The sequence below is a fragment of the Syngnathus floridae genome, chromosome 15, assembly GCF_059516105.1.
Source record: "Syngnathus floridae isolate MCC-2025c chromosome 15, RoL_Sflo_1.0, whole genome shotgun sequence".
Lineage (NCBI taxonomy): Eukaryota > Metazoa > Chordata > Actinopteri > Syngnathiformes > Syngnathidae > Syngnathus > Syngnathus floridae.
In genome coordinates this window covers 6,372,352-6,397,117 of record NC_142427.1, presented here as the reverse complement: position 1 = coordinate 6,397,117, position 24,766 = coordinate 6,372,352, and the positions used below count along the sequence as shown (strand labels likewise).

The window sequence follows — 24,766 nt, the reverse complement described above, 5'->3', positions numbered from 1 at the left end:
TGCACTTTATTTATTGCTCTCTTTTTGTTTGTTACTCATGTGCAATGTTCTTTTTTGTACTATTTCTGTGTGAGCTACTGGAAGCAGAATTTTCTGAGGGAGCAATCCCAAGGATGAATAAAGTTGAGTAAGTCTAAGTATGTCTACTTAATTTTTCTTGGTAAATTGATTCGTTTTGGACCGACAATGCTAAATTGTTCTGGTATTACACACTTTTAACTAAATATAATTCTAAAATAAACTAGAAAATTATTTCCTTAACACAATTTTCCTTGACTTTGGATTTTAAATTCACTTTTTAAAATATGTAACAACGGCAAATGTGTTTAATATCACGATATGTTTTTTACAGTCAAGGGAAATCATAACCACGATGTGGTCCCTGATGAAAATTAATTTGACATTTTTGCGACTAATCCACTGAAAGTCCGCTATTCCACATCCAATATGGCTGCAACTTTGACGTAGGCGCCAGGGCAGGATCTAATTTCTTTGTAAAGTCGAACGAAAGATAAAAAAATAAAAACACATGACGGTGACGTCATCCGTATTTTGGTAAGATACCAGGAAGTGCGGAAGACGACGACGAAGGGACACTGAAACCAGAAACGATCGACGGAGCTACGCACAAATCCGGCTTTATTTTTCCCTTTTTGAGGGTTCTTTCCATAACAACTTTGTGACCGTTGAACCAACCGTACAATACCCACCATGAGCATGGAAAGTATCCTTTTGAAAGCCTAAAAGAAGTGTTAGAATGCTATTGCGGTTCGGGCGCCAAAACAAAACGTTATTTATGGACGATACTGGTTTTGTTTACATGTTATGAACAGAACTGTCGGCAAATCGTTATATACTTGCTGGATTTACAAGTTCGGCTTCAGTTGTGCTGCCTAGCCTAGATGCTGGTTTGAAATGGGCCAAGGCCTTGAAAAACCTCTGTTGCTAATGGTTGGATTAGAAACCACCAACACGTATAACCCGTTTTTCCTTTAAACCCATACCGAGTAGAATCCGTTTTTTTGCTTTAATATTGACTGTTTTTAGTCATCGAGATGTTACTATGATGCCATATTCTATATGTGGTCATGGCTTTTAACTGCTCTATGGAACCAACTTAATGTTTAATACACATAAAAGTTCTGAATTTCTTAATTTGTCATTAGTTACCGAGCTCTTGTATGGTTAATGGATTATTGTATTGTTTAGTTTGAATGGTTCACAAGGGCTCAGTTTCTGGTTTTGCAGTATCTGTGACGTAAGGACTTGGAATATTTCTTCTGTGTTGTTTTGTTGACAGCTCTGAGTCACGCTCAGCCCTTGTCATTCCAAAATATTTGCCCTTGTTACTTGCCTTTCCTTTAACCTCATATCCTAGAGCATCTTTTCAATTTAAAGTTTGCCGCCAAAGAACTCCAAAGAAACTCCAAGAAATGCGACAAAGACGAGAAAACAGAGAAGGCGAAAGTCAAAAAAGTATGTGGCCCAACTGCTGGTTAGTTACTAGTGGAGTTGGCTGCAAATCATTGCCACTATTTTTGTGTGCATGTGTCTTTAGGCCATCCAGAAGGGCAACATGGAAGTGGCTAGAATCCATGCGGAGAACGCCATCAGACAGAAGAACCAGTCTGTGACCTACTTGAGGATGGGCGCTCGGGTGGAAGCAGTGGCCGCGAGAGTCCAAACTGCTGTCACAATGAACCAGGTACTTTTCATGTGCACTAGACAATGAGGCTGTTCATGAATAGCAAAGTCCCGCTGCATAGGGGGTTAAATAAAACCAAAAACAAAGATGAAAGGAACATCATATGCGGTCTCACGTGTGTACATGATGTATATACATGAACAGTCACATTAAACAAACACAAGATGCGGACACTCCTATTTTATATTTGGACATTGTGTGTAGTCTGCTGCTGCGGACAAAGTTTTTTTTTTTGGGGGGGGGGTTTCATGTGATGTACTCTGTTATGTAAATTTAAGCATAGAAGAAGTTTTGCTGGTCTGTTGCACTCTGTTAACCTTGTGCTTCCTCTCAGGTCACCAAATCTATGGCTGGAGTGGTGAAAGGCATGGATATGACTCTGAAGTCGATGAATTTGGAGAAGGTAGTATTTTTCATAAATATGCGAAAGGATAAAACCAAGGGTGGTACTTGAGCACTGACCCTTTTTTTTTTTTGTAGATTTCAGCCCTCATGGACAAATTTGAGCGCCAGTTTGAGACGCTGGATGTTCAGACAGCGCAGATGGAAGACACAATGAGTAGCTCCACAACACTGACCACTCCGCAGGTACGTGATATTACTACAGTATTCCTTCTGCAGTGTTCTCTTTGTTTTGACATACGTACTCACACCATCTTTAATGTGTGTTTCAGACCCAAGTTGATTCATTGCTACATGAGTTGGCAGATGAAGCAGGGTAATGCACATTAGGAAATGAATATATAGATATTTTGCACACTAGTTGGTTATATTTTAGGACTTTATTTTTGCTTATTTTTGATACACTTGGTTAGATTGGACCTGAACCTGGAGCTTCCCGAGGGACAGATGGGATCGGTGAGCACCACCGTGGCCTCAGCAGAACAGGTAAAGCAGCCTCTGGAATTATTTTCCATCAACCACCGGTGGAGCATAAGTGACATTCTAAAAATTAGTAATTCTACAACAACAAAGTACTTGGTGGGGGTTGTCCTGTGCTAATCAATGCTTTGCTCGTTGTCATCAAAAGGACGAGCTGTCTCAAAGGCTGGCCAGACTCCGAGAACAAATGTGAAGGACAAGTGCGGTGGGAGCGACTTACCACAGAGACCTGTCCATGCACTACATTTAATATTATTTTCACCATATCTCTTTTTCCTCTTTACATTGGTGAATTTCTCCTATAACTTAGAGAAATTAAAAATTTGGGATTGTTGGTTTTGGAAAATGTCCCTATGTAAGGTTATTCTAAAATGTTTCCACTGAAGAACTTGCAAACAAGTAAATGGTGTGGTATATTTTACCATGATATAGAGGCAGAGAATTGCAGTGAACAAACGCTGGTCCGCGAAAGTCTTTTGTTCTTCGTATACTGTATGACTTGTTATTCTTGTATTGCTGCGTGAGAGACATTGCTTATCCCTAACTGATGACGAGGCCTTGTGTGGTAAGCTACTGATCGTTTGGTTTGGGGCTTCAGTTTGCAGATTACAAACAATAAACTTTTATAATAATACTTGTATCCCGCTGTCTTTAAAATAAATTATTCAACGCCATTCTAACTATTGAAACTATTTATTAAACTGTCACAATTATATAATTTTTTTTAAGGGTCAAGGGTTAGCTGAAACTCATCCCGGCTGAATATCAATCGTGATTGAGATGTCACGCATCTCAGGTGTTTATTACATTTTGGGGAAAAAGTGACATTTTCATTTTTAAATAAAATATATTTACTTAAGATAATGGCAAAGAGCATATTTTTACCGTTCACAGGTAATTATCCAGCGTATATCATCTTAGATGAGGAAAATCAAAATTGTTACGCAACCGGAAATGACGTAGATTTTTTGCAGCTTCATTAGTGAGCGTAAGTCTTGTCATGTGACTGTGGCGTAAACAGGAAGCAGCTGATATCTCAACTCTTGCCTGCACCTGATCCATCAAGTAATGTACACACCCGGATTCCTTAAAACCAATAATCTATGTGTGCTCTCGGTTAAACACAACTAAACTTTCTGTCCAGTTTGGGTAAGCTACTCTAATTCTAGTTGAGTTTTTCTTAGCTAGCGGCTAAGCTACATGGCATAAATCAGCACCGTATGTTTCGCTAGCCGATTTAGCTTTAGCTTGGATATTATTACGGGACGGAAAGTGGACTTGGATGAAGTTAGATAATCATTTAGAACTTCTGATTTCACGTTGTGATGGTGTGTGATTTTGTGGGTGGTTTTTAGCTGAGGCTCTGGTAAAAGTGAACACGTAGTGGCGATTTGTGTCTCAGCTGAGGGCGAGGAAGGGGAGAGCTGGGCACAAGAAGTCACCTGATCTGCAGCTCGGTGCAAACTTCCATCGTGTCTTCGAAAGGGGATGTCCAGTTCAGCCATGAAGAAAAAGGTTGGTTGCACTTGGTGACGTACAGAAAAATGGCGTTTGAGTTTTTAATGAAATCAAGTTAATAAAATGAATGAGCCTTAATACTAATAAAAATCAGAGTAGTTCTTTGGTGGCCATTCATATTATAATTTGCTGGTTACATATCAGTGATCTGTCAATTATGTCTTATTTTTAGGTGTTATTGATGGGGAAAAGTGGGTCGGGAAAGACCAGTATGAGATCAATCATCTTTGCCAACTACATAGCCCGAGACACGCGTCGCCTTGGAGCAACAAGTAACAAAATCCGTCCATGTCTTCTTTCTAATTCTGCCTGTTTCTTTAATCAATCCCTTTCCACTTCTTTTGTGAATTGCAGTTGATGTGGAACACTCCCACGTGCGATTTCTTGGCAACCTTGTTCTAAACCTTTGGGATTGTGGAGGGTATAGTAGATTTTTTGCTTTTTTTACCATCTTCTCATTGATAAATATTGTAACACACACTTCCTTTCTTCCCCCAGACAAGATACTTTCATGGAGAACTACTTCACCAGCCAGAGGGACAACATCTTTAGGAATGTGGAAGTGCTTATTTATGTATTTGATGTGGAGAGCCGTGAGCTGGAGAAAGACATGCATTACTACCAGTCGTGTCTGGAAGCCATCCTACAGAACTCCCCTGATGCTAAAGTCTTCTGCCTCGTGCATAAAATGGATCTCGTGCAGGAGGACCAGAGAGACTTGGTAAGGGGGAAGGATGGTAAGAAGACAGATAGGGGGAATGCATAACAACTTTGTCAGGGTGATAATAGTTTGGAATTTTTGTTTTTTTATTTTATCCTATTTATTTTTATTTACTATAATAACTTTGATATGTTTGGGTATGTGACCTGGTAGATCTTTAAGGAGCGAGAGGAGGACTTAAAGAGACTGTCCCGACCTTTAGCTTGCACATGCTTCAGGACGTCCATCTGGGATGAAACCCTCTACAAGGTTTCCCCGCATTTTTTTCGTGATAATTCCTACTAAGGTTGGACAAAATGATTAAATATGCATTCCAACAGGCGTGGTCCAGCATTGTGTACCAGCTTATCCCGAATGTCCAGCAACTTGAGACCAACCTGAGGAACTTTGCGCAGATTATTGAGGCAGATGAAGTCCTTCTCTTTGAGAGAGCCACTTTCCTGGTGAGAGCTACTCGTGTAACACAAAACAGCAACCGTGCGCAATGTATGCATCTATACCTACTCTACATTCTGCCGCCCCCCCACCTTTTTTTTGGGGTACAATATTTTCATTGCAGGTGATCTCCCACTACCAGTGCAAAGAACAGCGGGATGCTCACCGCTTTGAGAAGATTAGTAACATTATCAAACAGTTCAAACTCAGCTGTAGGTAAGTTCATAGATGGCTGTTTTTTTATTTTTGATGTACCATGATGAAGTGTGGTTTGGTGCAGTACGTGGGAGTGGCACTCTGATTCCCACCTAATTGGGAAAAAGACAAACTCAAAGACTCGGGTCAGCAGTGATTCTACTGACGTTTTATTCCTTTTATTTTAGTAAACTGGCAGCCTCTTTCCAGAGCATGGAAGTGAGGAACTCCAACTTTGCAGCCTTCATTGACGTCTTCACCTCCAACACATATGTCATGGTCATCATGTCAGACCCGTCGATTCGTAAGTACTGAATGAATCATACATGCACCAAAATGTGGAAATCAAACAAAAATTAGGCTTAGCTTCAGTCAGCATCGAAAAGAGTAACACTGTCTTAGATGTTTTGCTTTTTATGAGTGGCATTTTCAAGTCTTATATTAACGTTTGCTATTATTTTATTTAAAAAAAAAAAGATGTTTTAAATACCGAATTACATCATCTTCATTTTCAACAGCCTCTGCAGCCACCCTCATCAATATCCGCAATGCTAGGAAACACTTTGAGAAGTTGGAACGAGTGGACGGACCCAAGCACAGCCTGCACATGCGAATGCGCTAGCCGCTATGTTGGTTTGTCCTGGCGGACCCTCTCAGCCAATCAGCTCCCAAATGTCTGCGCAGCTCTTTTCCAAAACACAAGGAGCCTTAGATCCTTGCCTCATTATGTCCTCACATTCAATCACACTTAATATGAGGATTTTGTTTCCTGGTCATTAAGTATTGAGCAGCGTCAGTTTTTTTTTTTTTGTTCTTTTGTTTCTTGGTTGTTGTTTTTTTTCCTCGTCATTTAATTGTTTCTCCTGTGACCTATTAAAGAATGGAAAGATGTGTTTACTCTGAAGAGGAATATTATGAACCTCACTATTGTATACTGAAAACCCCAGTTATCAGGGGGATTTTGTTTTGGGTTTTTTTCCTCCCCCTTTCAGTATGAAATGCAACAGCTACTGCTCCAATGTATGTGTGCAGTATGTGTGCTGTTCTTGGAAAATGCAAGCAATATAGTTTTATTCAGAAATATCAAGTGTGTCTGTTTGATTGTATCCTGAGGCTACTTAAGCACAAAACCTCACCCACCACTGAAAATCCAAATGATGTTCAGTGCTTTACATGTACGACCTCACATCTCCAAATATATATTTTTTAAACTCAATATTTGAATATTAAATCTTATAATCCACAATAAATGTCAATAGCGCCTCAACATACTCAACTTGCAAAGCAAGCAAGCTGTGCACGGCCATTTAAATTGCCCAAAAAATTTGGTTGGATGGGTAATCACAAAATCTAGGGGCACATGAACAATTTAAGTTGACCATAAGTGATTCCCTCACCATTTCATTTCTTTCGTTTTTGCGCGACTACAAATAAAATTTTTGAAATCTCTTTGTTGAAATGGCCGAATGGTATAAGACTTGGTCTGGTGTTCAAGAGACTAAACTAAACTATGCTTTACTTAAGATCAACTGAGCATAGCGGGACTCGAATTCGGTTCTCCTGAACACAAAGCAAAAACTTTAGCAACTACATGGTGGATCTTAATGGTCAGCTTTGACGCATTCGTTAATACCAGCACATCCCACACATCTTTTGTCATTTTATCATTTACCCCAATGGAATAACTTGTTTTCCAAGAGTTTCTGTTGTCGTCGTCGTCGTCCCCCCCCTTTTTTTTATGACGTCATCACCGGAACCCTATATAACTCGGGCCAAACGACCGAATCCTTTCCAGTGCGTCCTCGTCCGCATGCCCCTCCACACGCTTTTCCAAATTGTCCTCTTCGACAAGCTGAGTCTTGACTTTTTCTTAGTCTTTTAAAACTCATCCTTGTTTTTTCCCTTTCAGCGTCAAGTTGCACCTTTGCCATGCGTGCACCTTGCTAACAGGAAGCAGGTGGGGTGCAGGCAATGCTAACTATCAAATTTGGACACATCTGGACGACAGCGCCGTTTTTTCGAAGGAAAGCAAACCAAACTAACCTAAATTCACATTTAAACGGAATGAATCAAACACATTCTGATGCATGTGCGTGTTAATTGTCTACTCTGTGTCTACAGGTATGACTCTTCAAATTGGGACTATTTGTGCATTTAAAGTGGCTTCATTTGTTAACGCTTTTAATGAGTACATCTAATTGTCTCATTTCTGTCCACAGGCATGCATCTCCAACAGAAAAGCCCGAATATCTGCAAAATGGCAGCATTTCTGCTATAATATATCCATATACTATACCAGTCGTTGGAAGCCTGGATTGATTCATGAGACGTTTGCAGGTCTTAGGTTTTCGAAGGCTGTTTTCAGTCTTGAGGTGAGCGTTGCCCTTCAGTCACTGCAATGAACACAAGCTTTGACAGTTCCTCTCCAGCTCACAGGACTCCAAGCCACAGCAGATGTACAATTGCAGAGGAGCAGTCAAAGACTTGTGTCCAGTGCAGTGACTGAAGGGCAACTCTCACCTCAAGACTTCCAGCAGCCTTTGAATACTTTGCCACTGCAGTGGCCACTAAGCACAAGACTACCATGAGTTGAGGGCAGATTTGCTTATAAAACAGAGACTCAACGTTCACTTCAACTATTTATTGGACAGGAAAAGGAGATTGAAATCATTTGCGCAGTCAAAGTTTGTGTGGTACCAATTCAAGTTGCAAGCAGACATTAAGAATAGGTTGTGGATGGAAGCAGCTTAAGTACTTGACCTCCGGTATGCTGCCACTTCTAATGGCACACAAGTGGTACATTCAACCATCTCTCACTAGGACAGTGCCATGTACTGCACAACATAATCACACACTTGGCTTTTTTAAACTGTGTCCTTTGTTGAATTGTTTTTATGTCTATGTGCGGCGACCTTGAGTGTCCTGAAAGGCGCCTTATAAATAAAACGTTAATTACTTGTGGACATGTTTATCACTGGCACTGATACAAACAAAGTTAGTTCAAAACGTATATTTGAATTATTCTTAATCAACTTGGTCCACATCAATGTCATTGAAAAACGTGTCCCGAAGTGCGTGACGATGTCTGTTGCCAATGTGAAGTTCCCAGTTTTGTGCAGTGCAGGAAGCAAAAGTTTGAAATTCAGTGAGGGAGGTGGGTGAATTCGCTGCCACCTTGTGGTGTAATATGACATTGCACATGTGTCCACTTGCAGGTTGCCCTAAGTCCTATATTGCTGTCAGCTGCACCTTTGGGCCCCAAAGCTCCCTGACCCTGTCAAACAAGTGCAGAAAAGCACATACTTTTACACATTTTTTTAAAGATTTAAATCAAGCAATCTACTCCTATCTTTCCCTTTGTACCTGACATGCAATGAGCAACAAAGACGCCTTTTCAATCAGCCGCTTAAGCAAGTCTTCAGTCCTCAGACTGAAAAGACTCTGTTGATGTGCACAAATACTGAGTAGTCCAAAATTGGTCAGAGTTAAACTATTGCAACAGGCAACAATATGCTTCTCTGAGGTCATTCCTTGTGAAAATACCATTTCACTCTCACAATTATTCATCTTGAAAACATGTACTAATGCACAACCTTTGATTAAAAAAAAAACTATAAAACCTTTTGAGAAAAAAAAGCAACACATTTGGTAACAATATACAGTGATCCCTCGCTACTTCGCGTTTCGTTTATCACGGCTTCACTACATCGCAGATTTTTTCAAAATTAAAAAAACATTTAAAAGTCTAAATAAAACTTCTAAAGTGTAATTTTTCTTTGCAACATCACATCGTGCATACAATTTTATAACATTTACCTTTATAATATTTAGCTATATACACTTGTAGAGGTTGCACCCAAGCCCTGCAGAGCGCAGGGAACATGCACACTGTTACCTCTTGACTGCTGCCGATTATGCATTGTTGCTGCTGTGCTTATCACTACCACTCGTAAGGTTGACTGGCATCCTGGAATGCCAAGGCTGAGTTTAGTGGAAATTCCGCAGTCATTTTGTCCAGGGAGGGAACTTCTATTAGACAACAATACTCCTTGCCAAACACAAATCATGCCCATTGTTTTATTAGCCCTGCTGTTAACTTGAATGTTGTTGTTTTTTTGCTTGAAGATTTTGTGTTAAACTAATATGATGAGTATTCTCAACTGTTTATAATTCCTTCTACCATTTTATAGGGCCAAAAGGTCCAACTGAAAATATTTGTTATGAGCAGTGTTGGGTGTTACACCAAACACCCTTTGGAATTATGGCCAAAAGAAAATCAATGGACATTAAGAAAATGTTCCTTGCATGTAAGGAGAATGTGAGCGCCTGTTTCAGACCCAAAAACTACTCTTAATATTTATTTTTTAATTATTTATTAAACAAGTCAAATTGTCATGCAGCATAACATGTGGGTTAACGTGGCCATAATCTTGAATTGTAAAACAAGAAATGCTTTTAAGACCTGGAAAGATAATTGTGTTTGTGAACTCATCAAGTAACCTTCCAGCAGCTCTCCTTGGACTTTGTTCCCAAAGGCCCGACCGGTAACAGATGAGGTGTTCAGGGCCAGAGCACCACTTGTCTTGATCAAAATCCCTCTGCTGATGCAACCAAACAAGAGGTGTTTACAGTTTATTATCCTGTACACTCTTCATGACAAAGAATGCTGTATTCATTTGGGGCTTAGAATGAACTTTGGTGCATAATTTTGGTTTGATTTTGTAAGACCGTTGGCTCCAAACTGGCGCTGGCATCTGCTCCGGAGTCCGTTTGATTCATCTGCCGCTCCAGCAACGTGATGCGTTGCTTCAGCCTCTGTTGAGTGTCCGTGTATTCGCAGAGAAGCCGTGAAAAGCGTGTACGGAGGGTGTCGAGGGAAGACTCCAGCCGCTCTACCTTCTCTTCCGTGTCTTCCCTGTGCAGCCCGCCGCCCTCTGCATCGTGCTCCAGCATCCCTTCCTTTATCAGGATCTCGCGGCCCCTCTCCTCCAGAACCGTCCGAGCGTCCGGATACTCTGTCACGGCCTCCATCAAGTCGTCCTTTGAGAGGCAGAACAGATCCGAGTATCCCAGACTGCGAATGTTGGCGGTCCGACGGTTGCCCATTTTGCTTCCTTTAATATTCAAAATGCTGATTTCTCCAAAGCAGCTCCCGGCGAGGAGGAGGGCGTATTGCGTCACACCGTCATCTCCCACCACAGCAAGTTTCCCTTCTTTGATGATGTACATCTCCTTCCCGATGTCACCTTTTCTGCAGATGTAGTCTCCTGGACTGAAGACCTGTGGGCGGAGTTTGAGTACAAGTTCCACCAGCAGTCCTGCTTCACAGTCTTGAAAGATGCGCACTTTCTTCAAGGTCTCCAGGTGGACATTGATAGCGATTTCAGCTCGGAGTTTGTTGGGCAGGTTCTTGAGCACCTCTTGCTCATCCACAGCTTTCTTGTTGGTCCAGAGGTAGTCGAACCACTTGATGACACGAGTCTCCAATTCTCTGCTGACTTTGCGGAAGTGCATGTAATGTTTAATGGCGTCGATCCGAGCCTGGAACTCGGCACGGGTGGCGTTCATGTTGGCTATCATAGAACCGACATTTCCCACAATAGTGGCAAAGATCAGGACGCCGACGAGAAAATCAAAAACCACAAAAAGGTACTCTTCGTCTCGCACCGGTGCAGGCATCTCTCCAATAGTGGTGAGAGTGAGAGTGGACCAGTAGAGACAGTACACGTAAGTCCGAGTTAGAGAGGAATACTCCGGTTTGGAGGCGTTTGGGAACACCCAAGTGTCTGAGCCCAAACCTAAAGACTTGGAGATTGCGTAATAGATGCAAGCGTTCCAGTGAATGATGACCAGGATGTAGAGCACCAGGTTGCAGATGCGGAAGATGTTGGGGTAGTTGGTGCGTGTCTCGGTGCGGTCGAAGAACTCAAACATCCTCGGGAAGCGCAGCAGGCGGTTGAACCTCAGCTGAGGTGTGTGGATGCCGGTGGAGAAGTAGGCCAGATCGGTGGGCAGGATGGACACCACGTCCAGCTTGAATTGCAACGTACGCATGTAGCTGTCCCTGAGCTTGACATGGTCCTTCACCAGGAGGCCTTGCTCCAGGAAGCCTAGATTCAAACAGAGTAGAAATGTGTCAGAGACTCATAATGCAAGGACTGATATTGCATTTAAAAACACGTCACCTGTGCGAAGCCGTACACAAGTGTCCATGACGTACATAATGTCAGAGAGGTAGTCCAGCACCAGCCAGCAGATATAATTAGCCACCTGCAATCTATCAAAACATGCCCTGTGGATTCAAACAGAAGAAAAAAAAAAAAAGATCCATTGAGGTCGAACCATCCCTTGTTTTCATCCCTAAACATGTCTTGCCTGTTATTACCTCGCCACAACAAGGAACCAATTGTAGAGCACTGCTGCGGTGATGACAAATAACCAGCGGTAGTAGGCGTCGTCGGACGGGGACACCACAAAAACATCCCATTTTTTCCTTGAGACAAATTCAATTTTGTTTGAAATAGCCCAAATAAAAGAAGAACATGAGAGGCGCGCTGGTTGATTACAATGTGGCCATGTTTTTGTTATTATTATAATTCATCAGACATGCATTCAAATAGTCCATCCATTTTCAGTTGAGCCTGAGCTCAGCTTATCCCAGCTGACTTTGGGTGAGAGGGCAACGGCACCCCGGACTTTGTTGTGACATACCTCAGGATCCCTTTGGTATTATTCCCATTGGCATCCATTTGTATGTTGCTTATGCGGCTGGGGACGTTTCGGAGCTCCGGGCCTCTGAAGCGTTCCAGGAAGGAGTCCGGTCTTTCCTGCTCTTGGACCAAGCTTCTGTGAGCCCATTCCCTCAGTCTCACCACCAGGCTCACCATTCTGACATGTGGCAGTAGTGGACACTGTAGCATTTGTAGAAGTACTAGGAGTATTGTACAAAGTAGTTACAGGAATGCAAAATAATGTCGAGTTTTACCTGATACAATTTTCAGAAATATGCACGATTCAATAAAACTAACCTTATAAATGTGAATACCTTTGTTGTTTGATTCTTTTTTACCTTGAGACGGCTCCATTCCTTTGAAAAGAGTTCCTGGAGGTGCCGCCGCGAGGGTCGAGAGCAGCGACCCTTTGGAGCTCCGAGGACGTGTCGTCGCAGATGGATGGAACCCTGGGATGTGAGTTGGGAAATTTACAAAAGCCATTTCATGAGTGTATTGTGATGATGAGGATAATTAGAGTAAACAAATAGTTTTAAAAATCTTCTCACCTGTTTAGAATACTCTCAGCTCTCTCAATCTCCTCCTCCAAGTTGGTCTTGACCGACAGGTTGTTGGGCAACCAATCACTTTCGGGCGAGTGGCCCGTCATCTTCATCTCTGCTGAGGTACAAATACACACCGTGGAACTACGTGAGGACGTGATCGAGGGATGCTGAAAGCGGTACTACAGAACAAAATGTCCGCCAATCCTGGCACTACATCTCCCAGAAATGTCTTACAGGTGTGTTTGGGAAAGAACTCGGAGCAGAGAGATATTTCTCAATATGAAGAAAACAAGCTCTAGTGCACAGGTGTCAAACTCAAGGCCCGGGGGCCAGATACGGCCCGCCACATAATTTTATGTAGCCCGCGAAGACAAATTGTGCATCAAATTCGTGTGTCATTACTAGAATTGCAAATTGTCTTGACTTTTAAAAAACATTTTTTATAAATATTTGACCAGTTTTTACTTGTCAGATTTGAAAATGAGTTATTTGTCAGTTTATTTTGTAGCTTTTACTATTTATAATATGAGGTGCTCATACATTTATTTATAATGGCCCTCCGAAAGAAGCTATGACTACAATGCGGCCCGTGAAAAAATTGAGTTTGACACCCCTGCTCTAGTGTATCACTTGTGACATCAAAACACACACAAACACACACTCAAGGTATGTAGTGTGTTGCTAGTTCATGGCATGTGCGTCAGGATCCAGTCAGGGGACCGTGGGTGTCTGCCACAGTCCCGCACATGGCGACTGATGCAAGTGGAAAGGGGCAACTTGAGATGGAAAAGCAGCCGCTTGCATCCTTATGAGGATGAGTGACGGACAGTACAGAAAGTGTGCAGCCTCCAAAACTCTGACAGGTATTTAGATGTCTATTACTACCGTGTGACTAATTGGAGGATCATTAATGAAAACACACAGAGGCGTCTTGAAGCTCTGAGAGCAAATCAGCTGCTCTCCCATGCGGTCTGTGTCACTTTGGTAACCATGTGTGTGTCACCGATGCTGCATCACAGCTCTTTTTAATGACTTGTACAGATGAAATAAAAGCGTGACTTCCTAAATGCTTGAAAACATACATTTTAGAGTAAATAGTAACAGTATTGCACTAATTAGACTCAATGTTGGAGCAGGCAAAAGATTCCCAAATTTAATGCAGCATGATTCAGAATTACATTTTTATTTACAATGGATGGATGGACATATTATTTTCCACTAAGTAGCAAAAAATAGTTGGATACAAAATAATAAAAATAATGATACATGCAAAAATAATAGTTTAGTACAAATCCATCAACTTATACAAATATTTCTTAATTTTTGTATGCAAAATAAATAATCCTACCTTTGCTGACTTTGTTAGTCCATGGTGACCTCACACAGACACAATAATAGAGTACATCTCTGCAGCAGAGAAATTAAATCCAACAAATGCAAACACGTATAATAACCTCCTCCGCCTTCTCCTTTTTAAGTGTGTCCACTTGACACAGAGGTAGCAAGGTTGGTGCAGTAGCCGACAAAGGGCGGGGAGAATCTGCACATGTGGAAGAGAGAGAGAGAGAAAGCAGGTAGAATACACATCCTTTGAAAAATGTTCGTCTGAGAAAGCCAGAAGGATTTTCTCCAAACAAAACATAGTGATGCATTTCAAACTTCAGCCCAAGGACAAACTCCTTGAGAAGCAAACTGCCTGTTTTGTAAGCAGCACAGTGTAGAAGTGAGGAGTGCAATAATAACCTGGCAGCATTTCAGAATATCACAGATATGACCTAATATCTCTTTTGCAACTATTCATGCAAAATGGCCACTAATGAACAGATCTGGCACCACGTAGGTGATTGTTTAATAAATGCTTGAAGGTAAGAAATTTTTTTTAGTGATGCTTAAAATACAAAAGACGGAAACCACAGGAGACATAGCTTAGTGCTATCATTCATCTGAAACAAAACCAAATGCATGAAATGTGTTTCTCTCCCTCAGAGACCTTCAGCCCAGAGGACTTCATTTCTGCCTGACACTCAGGCCACTGAACTGTGTACACATCAATCTGTCTTTGTGTGCAGTCTGTAAAAAAAACAAAAAACAATGAAAACTAACGAAGCAAATTACTTGTTCTGTTTTTGCTCCAAGAGTAGTTCAAAAAATATTTGCAGAAATGGAGAAGTATCAACCGGTAGATAAAAAAGGAAGTCGGCAGCAATAAAAACCATCAAGCCTTCATTTTTCAAAGTCATATTTATTGTTACACAAGATAAAGCACTTTGGAGTCGACATGACCACATGGCCAAATACAATTCGGCCATCGTCGTAGTAAAGGTTTTAGTTTATATTTGGTAACAGTTGAATGCAAAAGAAGTGCGAAAGCTCAAAGATTCGCCTTTGAGACAAGAAGGCACAGCGGAGAGCCCAGACGGCCTGCTCTTCATGAGAAATAACAAAATATAATAACAACAACAGAAGCCCAGCTCTGACCAGCATATTACCTCACACAATGGTCCCACAAAACAAAAAAAAAAAACAAAAAAAAATACGGGCAGCATATACAGAGTGGTCGTCACTATAGTTTGACCGTATGGCTTCTGTATACTGATATGTAAAAAAGTGAATGAGGCATGCATGAATTTTGGGGTGTCTTCCAGATAACCCTCCTGTCCTGAGGAATGTGTGGGACGATCAGCGGCAGTAAGTAAATAAGTAAACCTTTCAGCTGGAATATGCATAGAAAGAAAAAAAAAAAAAGACAAAACAACACATTTATCAAAGGTACTTACTGCGAGTCGTCATCAGTAAAACATGGTCCATTTGATATTTACCAAGCGTGGCATTTTAAATAACAGCGCGTCATTCTTCATTAAACACCTCCAGTCTTTCAAAGAGGGAGCGATATCTTGCAATTTTGATGATTTTTCAACCTTCTAAACAATAGTCCTTCAAGCGGGTGTAACAAGTGTCACAATGATCTTCTCTAGACTCGCTTCATCCCCCGACCCATCAGGCACGCAAAGACAGTCATCACCATTTTGGGCTTGACCTCCACAAGGTCCTCGGGGAGGGCGTAGACACGTGCTCCGATCTTTCGTGCCATGGAAATGGCGTATCTGAAGAAACGAGAGACGCGATTGAAGCATAATTCACTTCAAGAAAAGCTCCATAAAAATACAGATAATGAAGAGAAAATAGTGTTGCATGCTCTGAAAAATACATACTTGGCATTCTCCTGCTTGTCATCTTCAGAGAGGTGTCCCGTTTTCACCAGGTCGTAGTTGATGCTGTTGGGCTGGATGGCGTCAATCAGCTCCAGTACTGCCAAACTGTTGCTGATCTCCTTGTCCTGATCACCATCCAGAAAATCACAATTTGGTCATTTTAACTATCACATCGCACACATAAAAATGACTATTAATAATGAATGCAAAAATTCTACCTTAAAGCTTGAAATCTTGCTCCTCTTTCCGGCTTCCGCTAATGTTTTGTTGACCCATTTCACAATGATCTCATCATTGACCTTCTCCCCATGACCAAGGTCCTCCAGTACGTTCAGAGTGTACCTACAACACAGGACTGCATGTTAACGTTGACTTTTTAGATTTTACCAGGCAGCCATAACCGCTGTTTTGTTGAGCTAACTAACGACGTAAACAATCAGTCTTTGTGACACACTCGTGGGAATGTGCGCCCGCGGCTTTGCACACAAACATTCAATGTGTCATTTCTCCGTCCTTGCTGAGCAAAACAAAATGCACTGTGGATGTTTTAACCTTCTCATCAGCTGCCACACCACGGCCAGGGTCAGCGTGGCGTTGCCGTCGTTCAAGTCCTGCCCGCCGATGCCCACCAGGGAGAACTTGGCGAATTTGCCAAGTTCCACGGCGTAGTTACAGTTCTCCAACTGGTTGTAAGAAGACATTCAAGTCCAACGTGAGTGTATTTGTAAGTCACAGATGTTTATTAAAAAAAAAAAAAGGAATCAACATTGACCTTCTTCATGTTGGTTCCCAGCTTGGGGTATGGAGGCCTGTTGACTTTGTTGTTCCAATCAACATCAACTTTAATCTTCTCGTAGAGCTGCAGGATGATAATGGCATCTTGCAGGTCTCTGCAAAACAACACGGCATATTAATTCAGAGCAATAAAACTACTTGTTTTATTTACGCAAACACGAGTGTAAAGACACTGGTGTGATACTTACACGTAAAGATGATTGACAGTTGGGTTCACGCCCAGGGAGTTCATCCAGTTTCGGAACGTCCGCTCCTCTCGTGTTTCACCTAGCCGGCAGAAAAAACCCCATTAGTGTTTGTTTGATATTTTATTCATTCACCGTCCCTCCCTAGTCACCTTCCAGAAGGTTCCAGTCAATGTCCTGGTTCTCGGGTTTGGTCAGAGCAGGGTATTTGTTAAACAGATTGGCCACAAAGGCCAGATTGAGTTTGGGGTTGCCGCTGACTACGTCAGCCGCCGTGACGAACTGTCGACAGCCGAGCCGGTCGGCCTGCGTCAGCATAGCTTCTGCCCTCCTCATGTCGTCTCTCTCCTGCATGGCGAGCACACGCATCCTCATAAGAGACACCGATTGCGTTGTCGAGCGTTACCTCAGTTGCACTCTCTGCACTTACGCCGAAGCCCGACATGTTGATGTCTATGGCCTGCTCGCCTTCTTTGTTCCCCTTTGGAGCAATCTGGTTGAGGAGGTGGAAGTAGGCCCTGGAGTCCTGGAGAACCACACACACACAAGAAAAAAACAAACAAACATACTTTTCATTGGACATGAATATGTGAAATATTAAATCAGTGGCAGTTTATACATACTGGATAAAATACTATGACAATAATTTTGGTCCAGCCTTCTCCAGAGGAGAGCCTGCTTGTGTGCTGTGCAGTTTATCTTACATATTCAGTTGGCCGTCAGCCAAAGAGCACCAGAAGGTTCCCCAACCAATTGAGTCCTATTTTAGGGGCCGTGCAGGCGGATATTACAGTTCTGCGTGTGCAAACATTGTTTGGCCTACTCTGCGGATGGACTTTGTGTCAGTGACCTTTTTGCGTTCCCGCCTACCTTGATGTCAGAGCTGAAGTTTTTGATCTTCGGCTGGCCAGCGTTCTCCAGATGGAAGTTAGCCCAGCGGAGCAAGAGTTCTTCGGGAGACAACTTCATCAGGTCCTCCAGTGTCTCGCCCTCCCTCAGCAGCGCTGCCAAAGCTGTCGGAAGGCGCCAACAATGGGCTAAGCAAATGCGGGAAAAGCTTCACACGTACGCCGTAACCTTTACCTTCATTTCTGCTCAGCTCGATGTCGGCAAACAAGCCGATCTTGATGATCTGCCAGAGGAGGCCCAGCACCAGGTGGGGTTTCCCCGCCTTCAAGTCTAACGCGCCGATGTTGACAACGTGGCAGCCGATAGCTGAGGCGGAGTTCAGCGCCAAGTTAAGATTCTCCTGTAACAATCAATGACAGGACTTCATGAGACTCAAATCTGCACCCAAATTATGTTCAATGTGGCCAGAAATAATAATGAGTGACACCCAAAAAGAAAAGGATTCGCTGACCTGTATAGTGAAAGGTGTGAGCTTCTTCTTGTTGATGGTCCTCTCGTCAATGGTGTCTGGCACTGATTGGTTGATCATTTTGCTGCATATCATAAAACAATCACACACTGGTATTTGACATTGCACATCTGACATTTTTTTTTGTCGTCACACGGACAATTTAGTTGCTGCCTTGAAAAGAAAGCAGAAAGTCTCACCAGAGCAGGATACCGTCGGCTACAGATGTGAACAGAGAGTCGGTGTTGAGATCCATGGGCAGGACATGCTGACAGTCAGGGTCATTTTCCAGAGCACTGTTGATCCATTTGGCAAAAGCAAATCGTTCCTCCTCTGTCAAGGTCCAGCAGATGGACGTAAGGTAAATATCAGTGTTGCCACGCAGAGATGGAAGCTAATGCTAATTAGGTCAAGGAAGTGCTTCTTACCAGAGAAGGAGTGTTGGGTTCCTTCACTTGACAGCTCCGACGTGCCTCCGATGGCAAGGATGCCTTCTTTTCGGTTGATGGCTTTACGGAAGGTTTTTGCGATTTGACTGCCCTTCAGCTCGTTCACAATCTGACAAGACCAAGGGGACGATGACTACTCAGGAACTTCAAATACATGGCATTTTACACGTTTTTAAGCATTGCTGCTTCTCCTGCTTGGCAAATAAATTGCACTCAATGAAAGAGCTGCTCGACCTCAATAATTATTTTTGAATTACTTTCCACGGAATTTGTCCGAACACACTTGTTGCAGCTTATTAAAGAGAGACTTTTTTTTTTTTTTTTTGGTAATCTTTGTTGTCTTTAAGCTAGCGCAACTAAGGTCACTTTGCAGACGCAGCAGCATAGCTGGAATGGCTCATCATTGTCATGACAACATCTAACGTCACACGTGTTGTGCAAAAACGGACAAAATTGCTTATGTTGCTCTTTCTGTATTGTATTTATAGGTGGTGGGTGAAGACTTTGTCAAGTCAAGACTCATCTCTGGAAATCAACAGACTAAGCACAAAATGTCAATAGCTTCATTCAGCGGAAGCAGATGCTATAAAAAGACACACATGCTGACTAACCTTTCCACACACACTTTGGGTCAACAAACTGTTAAACAAGCCATCTGGTGTGACTAAGGATTTATTTTTGGTATGAATCACTAATGTGAGCAGCATCGGAAAAGGCTGATTCAATAAGATGCAACCAAAATCTTTTAAGTCGTGTGACACTTTTATCATCTGTGAGCACACAAGCGGTCGGAACTCCCGAAAACACATTAGGCTTGACTTACCGCAATGTACTCATTGAAGCTGATCTTGTTGTCGTTGTTGCGATCGAGTTGCTGGATGATTTCCCGGACCTTATAACCTGGCTGCGGATGTCCAGTCTCTCTGAGAAGTTCATGGAGTTCATAATCATTGATGTAGCCGTCATGGTCCAGATCTACAGGAAAGGAAGACACAAGATGTCGGACGACGGCAATACTAAATTTATATTCGACACTAATCCACTCACCAATCTTCCCGAACATTTCCCGTATTTCCTCCAGTTCCTCTTTTGATATCTTTCCAGACATGTTTGTGTGATTGACCTGAGGATGGTCAGTCAGCAAAAGGTCGGCCTGCAGTGGAAATAAAAGGAACATTCAAACTCACAAATAGCCCTTTATGGCTTGCTAAAGTTTTAATTTTGTCCAAGCACTTTAAAAATGACTGAATATTTTAGGGTCTTTTATTCAGGCAGCCAGAATACAGAAGCCCTGCAGACAAACTGTGGGAAAAGAAAAGATCCAATAACATGACTCACTCAAACTCTGTAAAACATTGTATTTTGTTTTCCGAAACATATTTCCAAACTCCTCCGAGACAGTCACCATCTCCCAAAATCCCAGAAAGTAAGGCATTCCTTTCAGTAGCTCCTTCCTGAGTGCAAAAGCCAAGGAATGCACAAGGGGCCTTGCGCAGCTTGGCGAGGAGGGTGTGATGCCTCTGCGAGGCCAAACCGGTATGGCGGCATTCCTTGCCAACACAAGTGTTCACAAAACAAAAGATGAAGCTGAAACTGCAGTGACAACCTCAACATTTCCAGACAGAACGGGGTTCTTGTTTCCTGATTTAAAATCCAGACTAGTGACTTTTCAAGACATCTTACTCAGAAATACCAGACAAAGTTATTTCTGGTTTTTGCACTACCACAGTTGTGTAAACAATACTTGAATTGTGCGAAATGGTGAAAAGATCATTGCAGCATATGGATTGTTCCTGATAGCTGCAGAAGTGTTTGTTTAAGTTTCTATTTGGCAAACAATGGACTGAATGACTTAACTTCCTCTTGTTCGAGAGAAACCCATTAACCAAACCATTAACGTCTTAATGAAAGGTGATGAACGGCAGCCATGTGGTCTCAAGAGATTAGCACAAGCATCATTTTGATAAGTCTGCTTACATTACTTGAAAAACAGAATGTTTTTTCTTCTGCAAAATGCTACTAAATGTGGGCAAGACCCAACCCCGAAAACGATTAGGAAAATAACCGCGTTGCTAAATTTAACCTCCCCAGAAGGCTGTGAAACGGGTCTGAGGCCACAACAAGGGCCGACACACATTACCTCATTTGCCGGCCCTTGTCGCACACCCTCGACAGAGGCCGAGGGGAAACAGAAGAGGGGGTTAAGTACGCAGAGCACGGCCACAGATGGCGATGGACAAATGTGAGACGCGAAGCTGGTGGCGGAGAAGAAAAGAGCGTTTGTAATCGCCTCATGAAACCGTGGCCTTCAATGAGAGTCGGACAGTTGTCCTTTCGAGGCAGCTGCCCTCAGGTTTGGGGAACGAGGGCAACATATGATGGTCCAAATAGGCTCATTGGATTATAATGTAGTCTATAAGGCCATTTAAAGACTCACTCCCAGTTTTGATTAAGAGGAGTAGTGCTCCGCCCTGTGCTTCATTCACGAGGTTACGTAGAAACTGCGAAGCGCACAAATAGACTGGCGGCCTTCCCATGTGTGGTCAAGTTAGTACCCAACACACCCAACAGTCTGAAAGAACACAGACAGATTTGAACGCCGGAGCCAAAAAGCTTGTAACATGTGCGTCCAACTGACTCAGAATCTTATGAGCGTGCGGTATGCTACGCCACTTCCTTTTCAAGGCGCGTGGCTAAAGATAGGGCCCGGTCACATTCATTGATGGACGGGTACGGTACGGTGTCACAACTGCTGCATGGAGAAGCTAAACAGATGTGACATCATCTATGGCCCCAAGCAAGGCGAATCAATCAAGATGGTCAAATGAACAGCTCAGCTTTCTAACTGGAACAAGTTGCTTTGTTTTGTTAAGGTCACTGCTTAGTAGTCAATGAAAGGATGTAGGTGCGGTGAGGAAAAAAGAGCACTGCTCTCAGCAGCCATCACTTAGGAATGCTACTGGACGGGTTGGAAAGTTTGGAATCGGGCGGCTTATTCAATAAAGTGACACACCTAACAGATGATTTTTTAAGTATTTGTTCATGCTGTGCCCTTTAGAAGATAAATGCAGTTTTTTTTGTTCCCCAACTTCTGACTTCCCTGCATTGTTTGTAAATGTTCAATACGGCCTATTCTGTTGAGGGTCATGACAAGTAAAAACAGAATACGCCTCTATTATGACCACCGATGAATCGCAGGGCGATTAACAAATTGGGCAAGGAGTCCCATTCAAAGGTGACCTATTAACCTCAAATAAATACTCAACTTTGCCACCCTTTCGAGGACGAATATGTTACTTAAGCAGCGTGCACTTAAAATACTTTACTGGGAAAGTGACAAAAGTGCACAACAAGCATCAAGCAGAAGGTGAAGGCAGCCGTTTTGAGGCTCACGGCACAGAAAGTGGGTCGACCTGTTTCACGTACACACGGGCCACACAAGTCACACCCTCTTCCTTGATTGTCTGGTTTGTCTTAACAAAGACAACGTCCCATCTACAGCACACAGTACCCACGTGGTTTTGTGCAGGGAAAACTTTATGTAAAGCAGTAATGCCGCACATTCAAGGACAAATTCCAATCAGGAAAAACCAGCTATTTTATTTGCCCAAAATGGAAGTGCAAGCAACACTTTTTTTTTTTCCACTTCTGACATCATGACTAATGATTTAGAGTCCTGACACCAGTAATAGGAAGGCATTAACACTAGACAAGCCGCCTCACACCTGGTAAAACACTTAACTTTACATGGCATTTCTGTATAGTAAAATCACTGATTTTTACAAACAATTTTGAGTAATGTACATTGGAGAATCTGATACAACAGAAATGTGTACACGAGGGAGCGGCACATCCCCAGTGAATCATTTCCTGGTATAATGCCAGCATTATGGAACATTTGTCCAAAAAAAAAAAAAAGACATAACAAGACAGGTCTGTCATCAGGGAAACTGTACGTCCACGCGCACACACAAAAATACATGCGGGATGTATTTTTAATTATTTAAATGGAGTGCATGTGCGTGCACGGTTGCTTAATTTGCATAAACTTTCTTTTTTTTAGCTGTCGTGCAGTTTATTTCACGATTTTAAAAATCTAACTTTAAAAACACCTTTTTGCAAGGTCTCCGAAATGCGATCTTAAAATTTTCAAGACAAGTTTAAGGCTAACAGGAGTGGATAAAAGAGTTGAGAGTAAATTGTAGATGTTGGACAAGCAGATTTGTATAAAAATAAAAGAGCAGCCAAAGCTAGGCTGCTAGCAGACAAGATTCAAGTTAACAGACGGCGAACGAGTCTTGTTCCAGCTTATTCAGCGCTCCTCGCCGGGTCGTGACGAGGAAGATGGACACATCAAAGACGTACATTCAACTGAACGCAGCAACGACAGTAAGTTCGACAGGAAATCGATACTCACTCTCGGTTCGCCTGAAATTCCAGACTTCGTCCAGCTCGCAGTGCTGTCTTCTCCACGTCGAGTGCGAAATAGCCCGTAGTTGGAATTCTTGTCCCGCCCTGCTGTGGCGTCACCGCCCGCTGGATTGCTGAATGGAGGATGCTGTGGCGGCCATCGGCTATTTACCGACTCGCTCTTTTTCGTGAAGGCCGACATAATCGTAATCCTTGGCAGGATCTCTATAATAGAACTAAGTGTGAATGCTTGTTGAATTCTCGGCGATTATTGCTAAGCTAACGAGGCTAATTACCCTATTACCTTCGTCGCGTGGGGAAGTGAAGTGATACTCTTAAAATCTTATCCCAAATGTGACTGAACGGGCTCTTTGTTTCTTTAATGTACGTAAAGTGTCTATTGACCGCTTTAAAGTAGATGACGTCACAAACAATTGGACTCTTTCATGTTTCAAGATTCAAGTGTTTTTTTTATCTTGAATGTTAGTGATGTCACCACCACCCTTCACTACAATATTTCCCTTAGAAACAATAAATCTCAGTTGTATTCACCTAAAGTATACATTTTCCCTATTTTTGTTGTTAGTGATACATGTTTCTAGTTTTTATTATGATTCACTGATTTGTTTGTTGTTTTGGTGTCTCGTTTGTTATTTCGGTAATTTAAAATGTGTATTGCAGATCACTGAAGAGATTCCCTAATTAGTTGTTTCTCTTATTCTTCAAGTTGCTCTTGTCCATGATTTCCCCTAGCACTGTTACAAATGTTACGAAACCGTGTAAATTAATAATGGTTAAAACTATGGTATTTTTAGACAATTTAGAAAAGTGAATGTAATTTATTAGCCATCATATTTTCAAGTTCAAGTTCAAGTTTACTTTATTGTCAAAAATCCTATGTAACAGGGTTACCACAGAAGTTTGAAATTGCGTTTGACCAGTCTCCAATGTGCAGTTTAACTAAAAACATTTAAATAAGACATTGACATAAATCTCTTTCTTACTCACACACACATACACCCCCCCCCCCCCCACACACACACACACACTTACATACACAGCAGCAGAAGTACAATCAGTGGTCATAGAGTAAAGTGAAAAAGTGTAAATCTGTATATAAGGTGCAAGAGTAAAGTGCCAAGTGGCATGGTGACTTGGAATGTTCAAGTGGTTTTCCTCAGTGTGTTCATGAGTCTGATGGCTTGAGGAAAGAAGCTGTTGCTCAGTCTGCTTGTGCGGGACCGCTGGTTGCGGTACCGCTTCCCTGATGGTAGAAGGGAGAACAGTCTGTGTGCAGGATGTGTAGTGTCTTTGATGATGTTCATTGCCCTCTTGGAACAGTGCGAAGTGTACAGTTCCTGAATGGCTGGAAGGGGTGACCTGATGATCTTTTCTGCTGTCCTCACCACCCTTTGCAGCGCCTTTTTGTCTGCAGCTAGGCAGCTGCCATGCCAAACAGAGACGCTGCTGGTCAGGATGTTCTCAATAGCACCTCTGTAGAAGGTGGTGAGTGCAGAGGTGGGGAGGTCGGCTCTTTTAATCTCTTTCCTGCAATATAACAAAATCTCAGTGGCTCAATTACATAAATGTGCGTTACCATAAATTAATGACTTGAGACAACGCAAT

At 42.3% G+C, this 24,766-nt stretch overlaps 4 protein-coding genes and 2 long non-coding RNA genes across 13 annotated transcripts; 4 read left to right on the top strand and 2 right to left on the bottom strand.

The window, feature by feature from the left end:
• The first annotated feature begins 548 nt into the window (after positions 1-548).
• Positions 549-3,227, top strand: chmp1b (charged multivesicular body protein 1B). The gene is made up of 8 exons (XM_088399578.1): positions 549-724; positions 1,379-1,476; positions 1,559-1,705; positions 2,040-2,108; positions 2,186-2,293; positions 2,380-2,423; positions 2,521-2,593; positions 2,736-3,227. The coding sequence occupies exons 1-8, from the start codon at positions 712-714 to the stop codon at positions 2,778-2,780; spliced, it is 597 nt and encodes a 198-aa protein (XP_088255704.1). The 5' UTR covers positions 549-711; the 3' UTR covers positions 2,781-3,227.
• A 318-nt stretch (positions 3,228-3,545) lies between these two features.
• On the top strand, positions 3,546-6,539 carry rraga (Ras-related GTP binding A). 4 transcript variants are annotated; one of them, XM_088399577.1, is made up of 10 exons: positions 3,546-3,652; positions 3,990-4,102; positions 4,278-4,377; positions 4,460-4,526; positions 4,604-4,826; positions 4,980-5,075; positions 5,147-5,269; positions 5,386-5,477; positions 5,645-5,760; positions 5,975-6,539. In XM_088399577.1, exons 2-10 carry the CDS (start codon positions 4,076-4,078, stop codon positions 6,076-6,078), a joined length of 948 nt encoding a protein of 315 aa, XP_088255703.1. In that variant the 5' UTR covers positions 3,546-3,652; positions 3,990-4,075; the 3' UTR covers positions 6,079-6,539. The 4 variants fall into 4 exon arrangements, with proteins under 4 accessions (XP_088255703.1, XP_088255702.1, XP_088255699.1 ...); XM_088399576.1 differs by having other exon boundaries at positions 3,547-3,652; positions 3,943-4,102; XM_088399573.1 differs by having other exon boundaries at positions 3,579-3,736; positions 3,943-4,102.
• A 693-nt stretch (positions 6,540-7,232) lies between these two features.
• Positions 7,233-8,412, top strand: LOC148386120 (uncharacterized). Of its 2 annotated transcripts, XR_015863037.1 has the most exons (3): positions 7,237-7,577; positions 7,676-7,828; positions 7,886-8,412. It is a non-coding gene; the product is annotated as an uncharacterized LOC148386120 (long non-coding RNA). The 2 variants fall into 2 exon arrangements; XR_015863036.1 differs by having other exon boundaries at positions 7,233-7,577; positions 7,676-8,412.
• Positions 8,413-9,257: 845 nt separating this feature from the next.
• On the bottom strand, positions 9,258-14,437 carry cnga2b (cyclic nucleotide gated channel subunit alpha 2b). 3 transcript variants are annotated; one of them, XM_088398497.1, is made up of 7 exons: positions 14,081-14,437; positions 12,736-12,847; positions 12,526-12,636; positions 12,168-12,344; positions 11,842-11,949; positions 11,642-11,748; positions 9,259-11,566 (listed from the first exon to the last, which is right to left on the bottom strand). In XM_088398497.1, the coding sequence occupies exons 2-7, from the start codon at positions 12,840-12,842 to the stop codon at positions 10,140-10,142; spliced, it is 2,037 nt and encodes a 678-aa protein (XP_088254623.1). In that variant the 5' UTR covers positions 12,843-12,847; positions 14,081-14,437; the 3' UTR covers positions 9,259-10,139. The 3 variants fall into 3 exon arrangements, with proteins under 3 accessions (XP_088254625.1, XP_088254623.1, XP_088254624.1); XM_088398498.1 differs by having other exon boundaries at positions 12,736-12,844; XM_088398499.1 differs by lacking the exon at positions 14,081-14,437 and having other exon boundaries at positions 9,258-11,566; positions 12,168-12,387; positions 12,736-12,843.
• Positions 14,438-14,954: 517 nt separating this feature from the next.
• pls3 (plastin 3 (T isoform)) lies at positions 14,955-23,465 on the bottom strand. 2 transcript variants are annotated; one of them, XM_088398495.1, is made up of 16 exons: positions 23,148-23,465; positions 19,778-19,883; positions 19,554-19,705; positions 18,710-18,839; positions 18,482-18,614; positions 18,285-18,366; positions 18,008-18,173; positions 17,795-17,937; positions 17,355-17,450; positions 17,077-17,272; positions 16,928-17,006; positions 16,717-16,834; positions 16,497-16,627; positions 16,163-16,286; positions 15,945-16,069; positions 14,955-15,836 (listed from the first exon to the last, which is right to left on the bottom strand). In XM_088398495.1, the coding sequence occupies exons 1-16, from the start codon at positions 23,340-23,342 to the stop codon at positions 15,704-15,706; spliced, it is 2,109 nt and encodes a 702-aa protein (XP_088254621.1). In that variant the 5' UTR covers positions 23,343-23,465; the 3' UTR covers positions 14,955-15,703. The 2 variants fall into 2 exon arrangements, with proteins under 2 accessions (XP_088254621.1, XP_088254622.1); XM_088398496.1 differs by lacking the exon at positions 23,148-23,465 and adding an exon at positions 20,069-20,205.
• Positions 17,670-19,922, top strand: LOC148386118 (uncharacterized). Its single transcript, XR_015863038.1, has 2 exons — positions 17,670-18,642; positions 19,219-19,922. It is a non-coding gene; the product is annotated as an uncharacterized LOC148386118 (long non-coding RNA).
• Positions 23,466-24,766: the final 1,301 nt, after the last annotated feature.

What these genes read in the sequence shown, in the direction of transcription:
- chmp1b (XM_088399578.1), top strand. An exon ending in CTGCTGTCACAATGAACCAG is followed by an intron (nt 1,706 to 2,039) that starts GTACTTTTCATG and finishes GCTTCCTCTCAG; the next exon opens with GTCACCAAATCTATGGCTGG. An exon ending in CCGTGGCCTCAGCAGAACAG is followed by an intron (nt 2,594 to 2,735) that starts GTAAAGCAGCCT and finishes TGTCATCAAAAG; the next exon opens with GACGAGCTGTCTCAAAGGCT.
- rraga (XM_088399577.1), top strand. Translation starts at nt 4,076, where the DNA reads ATGTCCAGTTCAGCCATGAAGAAAAAG. An exon ending in TTGAGAGAGCCACTTTCCTG is followed by an intron (nt 5,270 to 5,385) that starts GTGAGAGCTACT and finishes TTTTCATTGCAG; the next exon opens with GTGATCTCCCACTACCAGTG. An exon ending in CATGTCAGACCCGTCGATTC is followed by an intron (nt 5,761 to 5,974) that starts GTAAGTACTGAA and finishes CATTTTCAACAG; the next exon opens with CCTCTGCAGCCACCCTCATC.
- cnga2b (XM_088398497.1), bottom strand. Translation starts at nt 12,842, where the DNA reads ATGAAGATGACGGGCCACTCGCCCGAAAGTGATTGGTTGCCCAACAAC. An exon ending in AATACCAAAGGGATCCTGAG is followed by an intron (nt 11,950 to 12,167) that starts GTATGTCACAAC and finishes ATTTGTCTCAAG; the next exon opens with GAAAAAATGGGATGTTTTTG. An exon ending in TGGTTCCTTGTTGTGGCGAG is followed by an intron (nt 11,749 to 11,841) that starts GTAATAACAGGC and finishes TTGAATCCACAG; the next exon opens with GGCATGTTTTGATAGATTGC.
- pls3 (XM_088398495.1), bottom strand. Translation starts at nt 23,342, where the DNA reads ATGTCGGCCTTCACGAAAAAGAGCGAGTCGGTAAATAGCCGATGGCCG. An exon ending in GCTTCAATGAGTACATTGCG is followed by an intron (nt 18,840 to 19,553) that starts GTAAGTCAAGCC and finishes TGGTCTTGTCAG; the next exon opens with ATTGTGAACGAGCTGAAGGG. An exon ending in TCACACCTTTCACTATACAG is followed by an intron (nt 18,174 to 18,284) that starts GTCAGCGAATCC and finishes TGATTGTTACAG; the next exon opens with GAGAATCTTAACTTGGCGCT.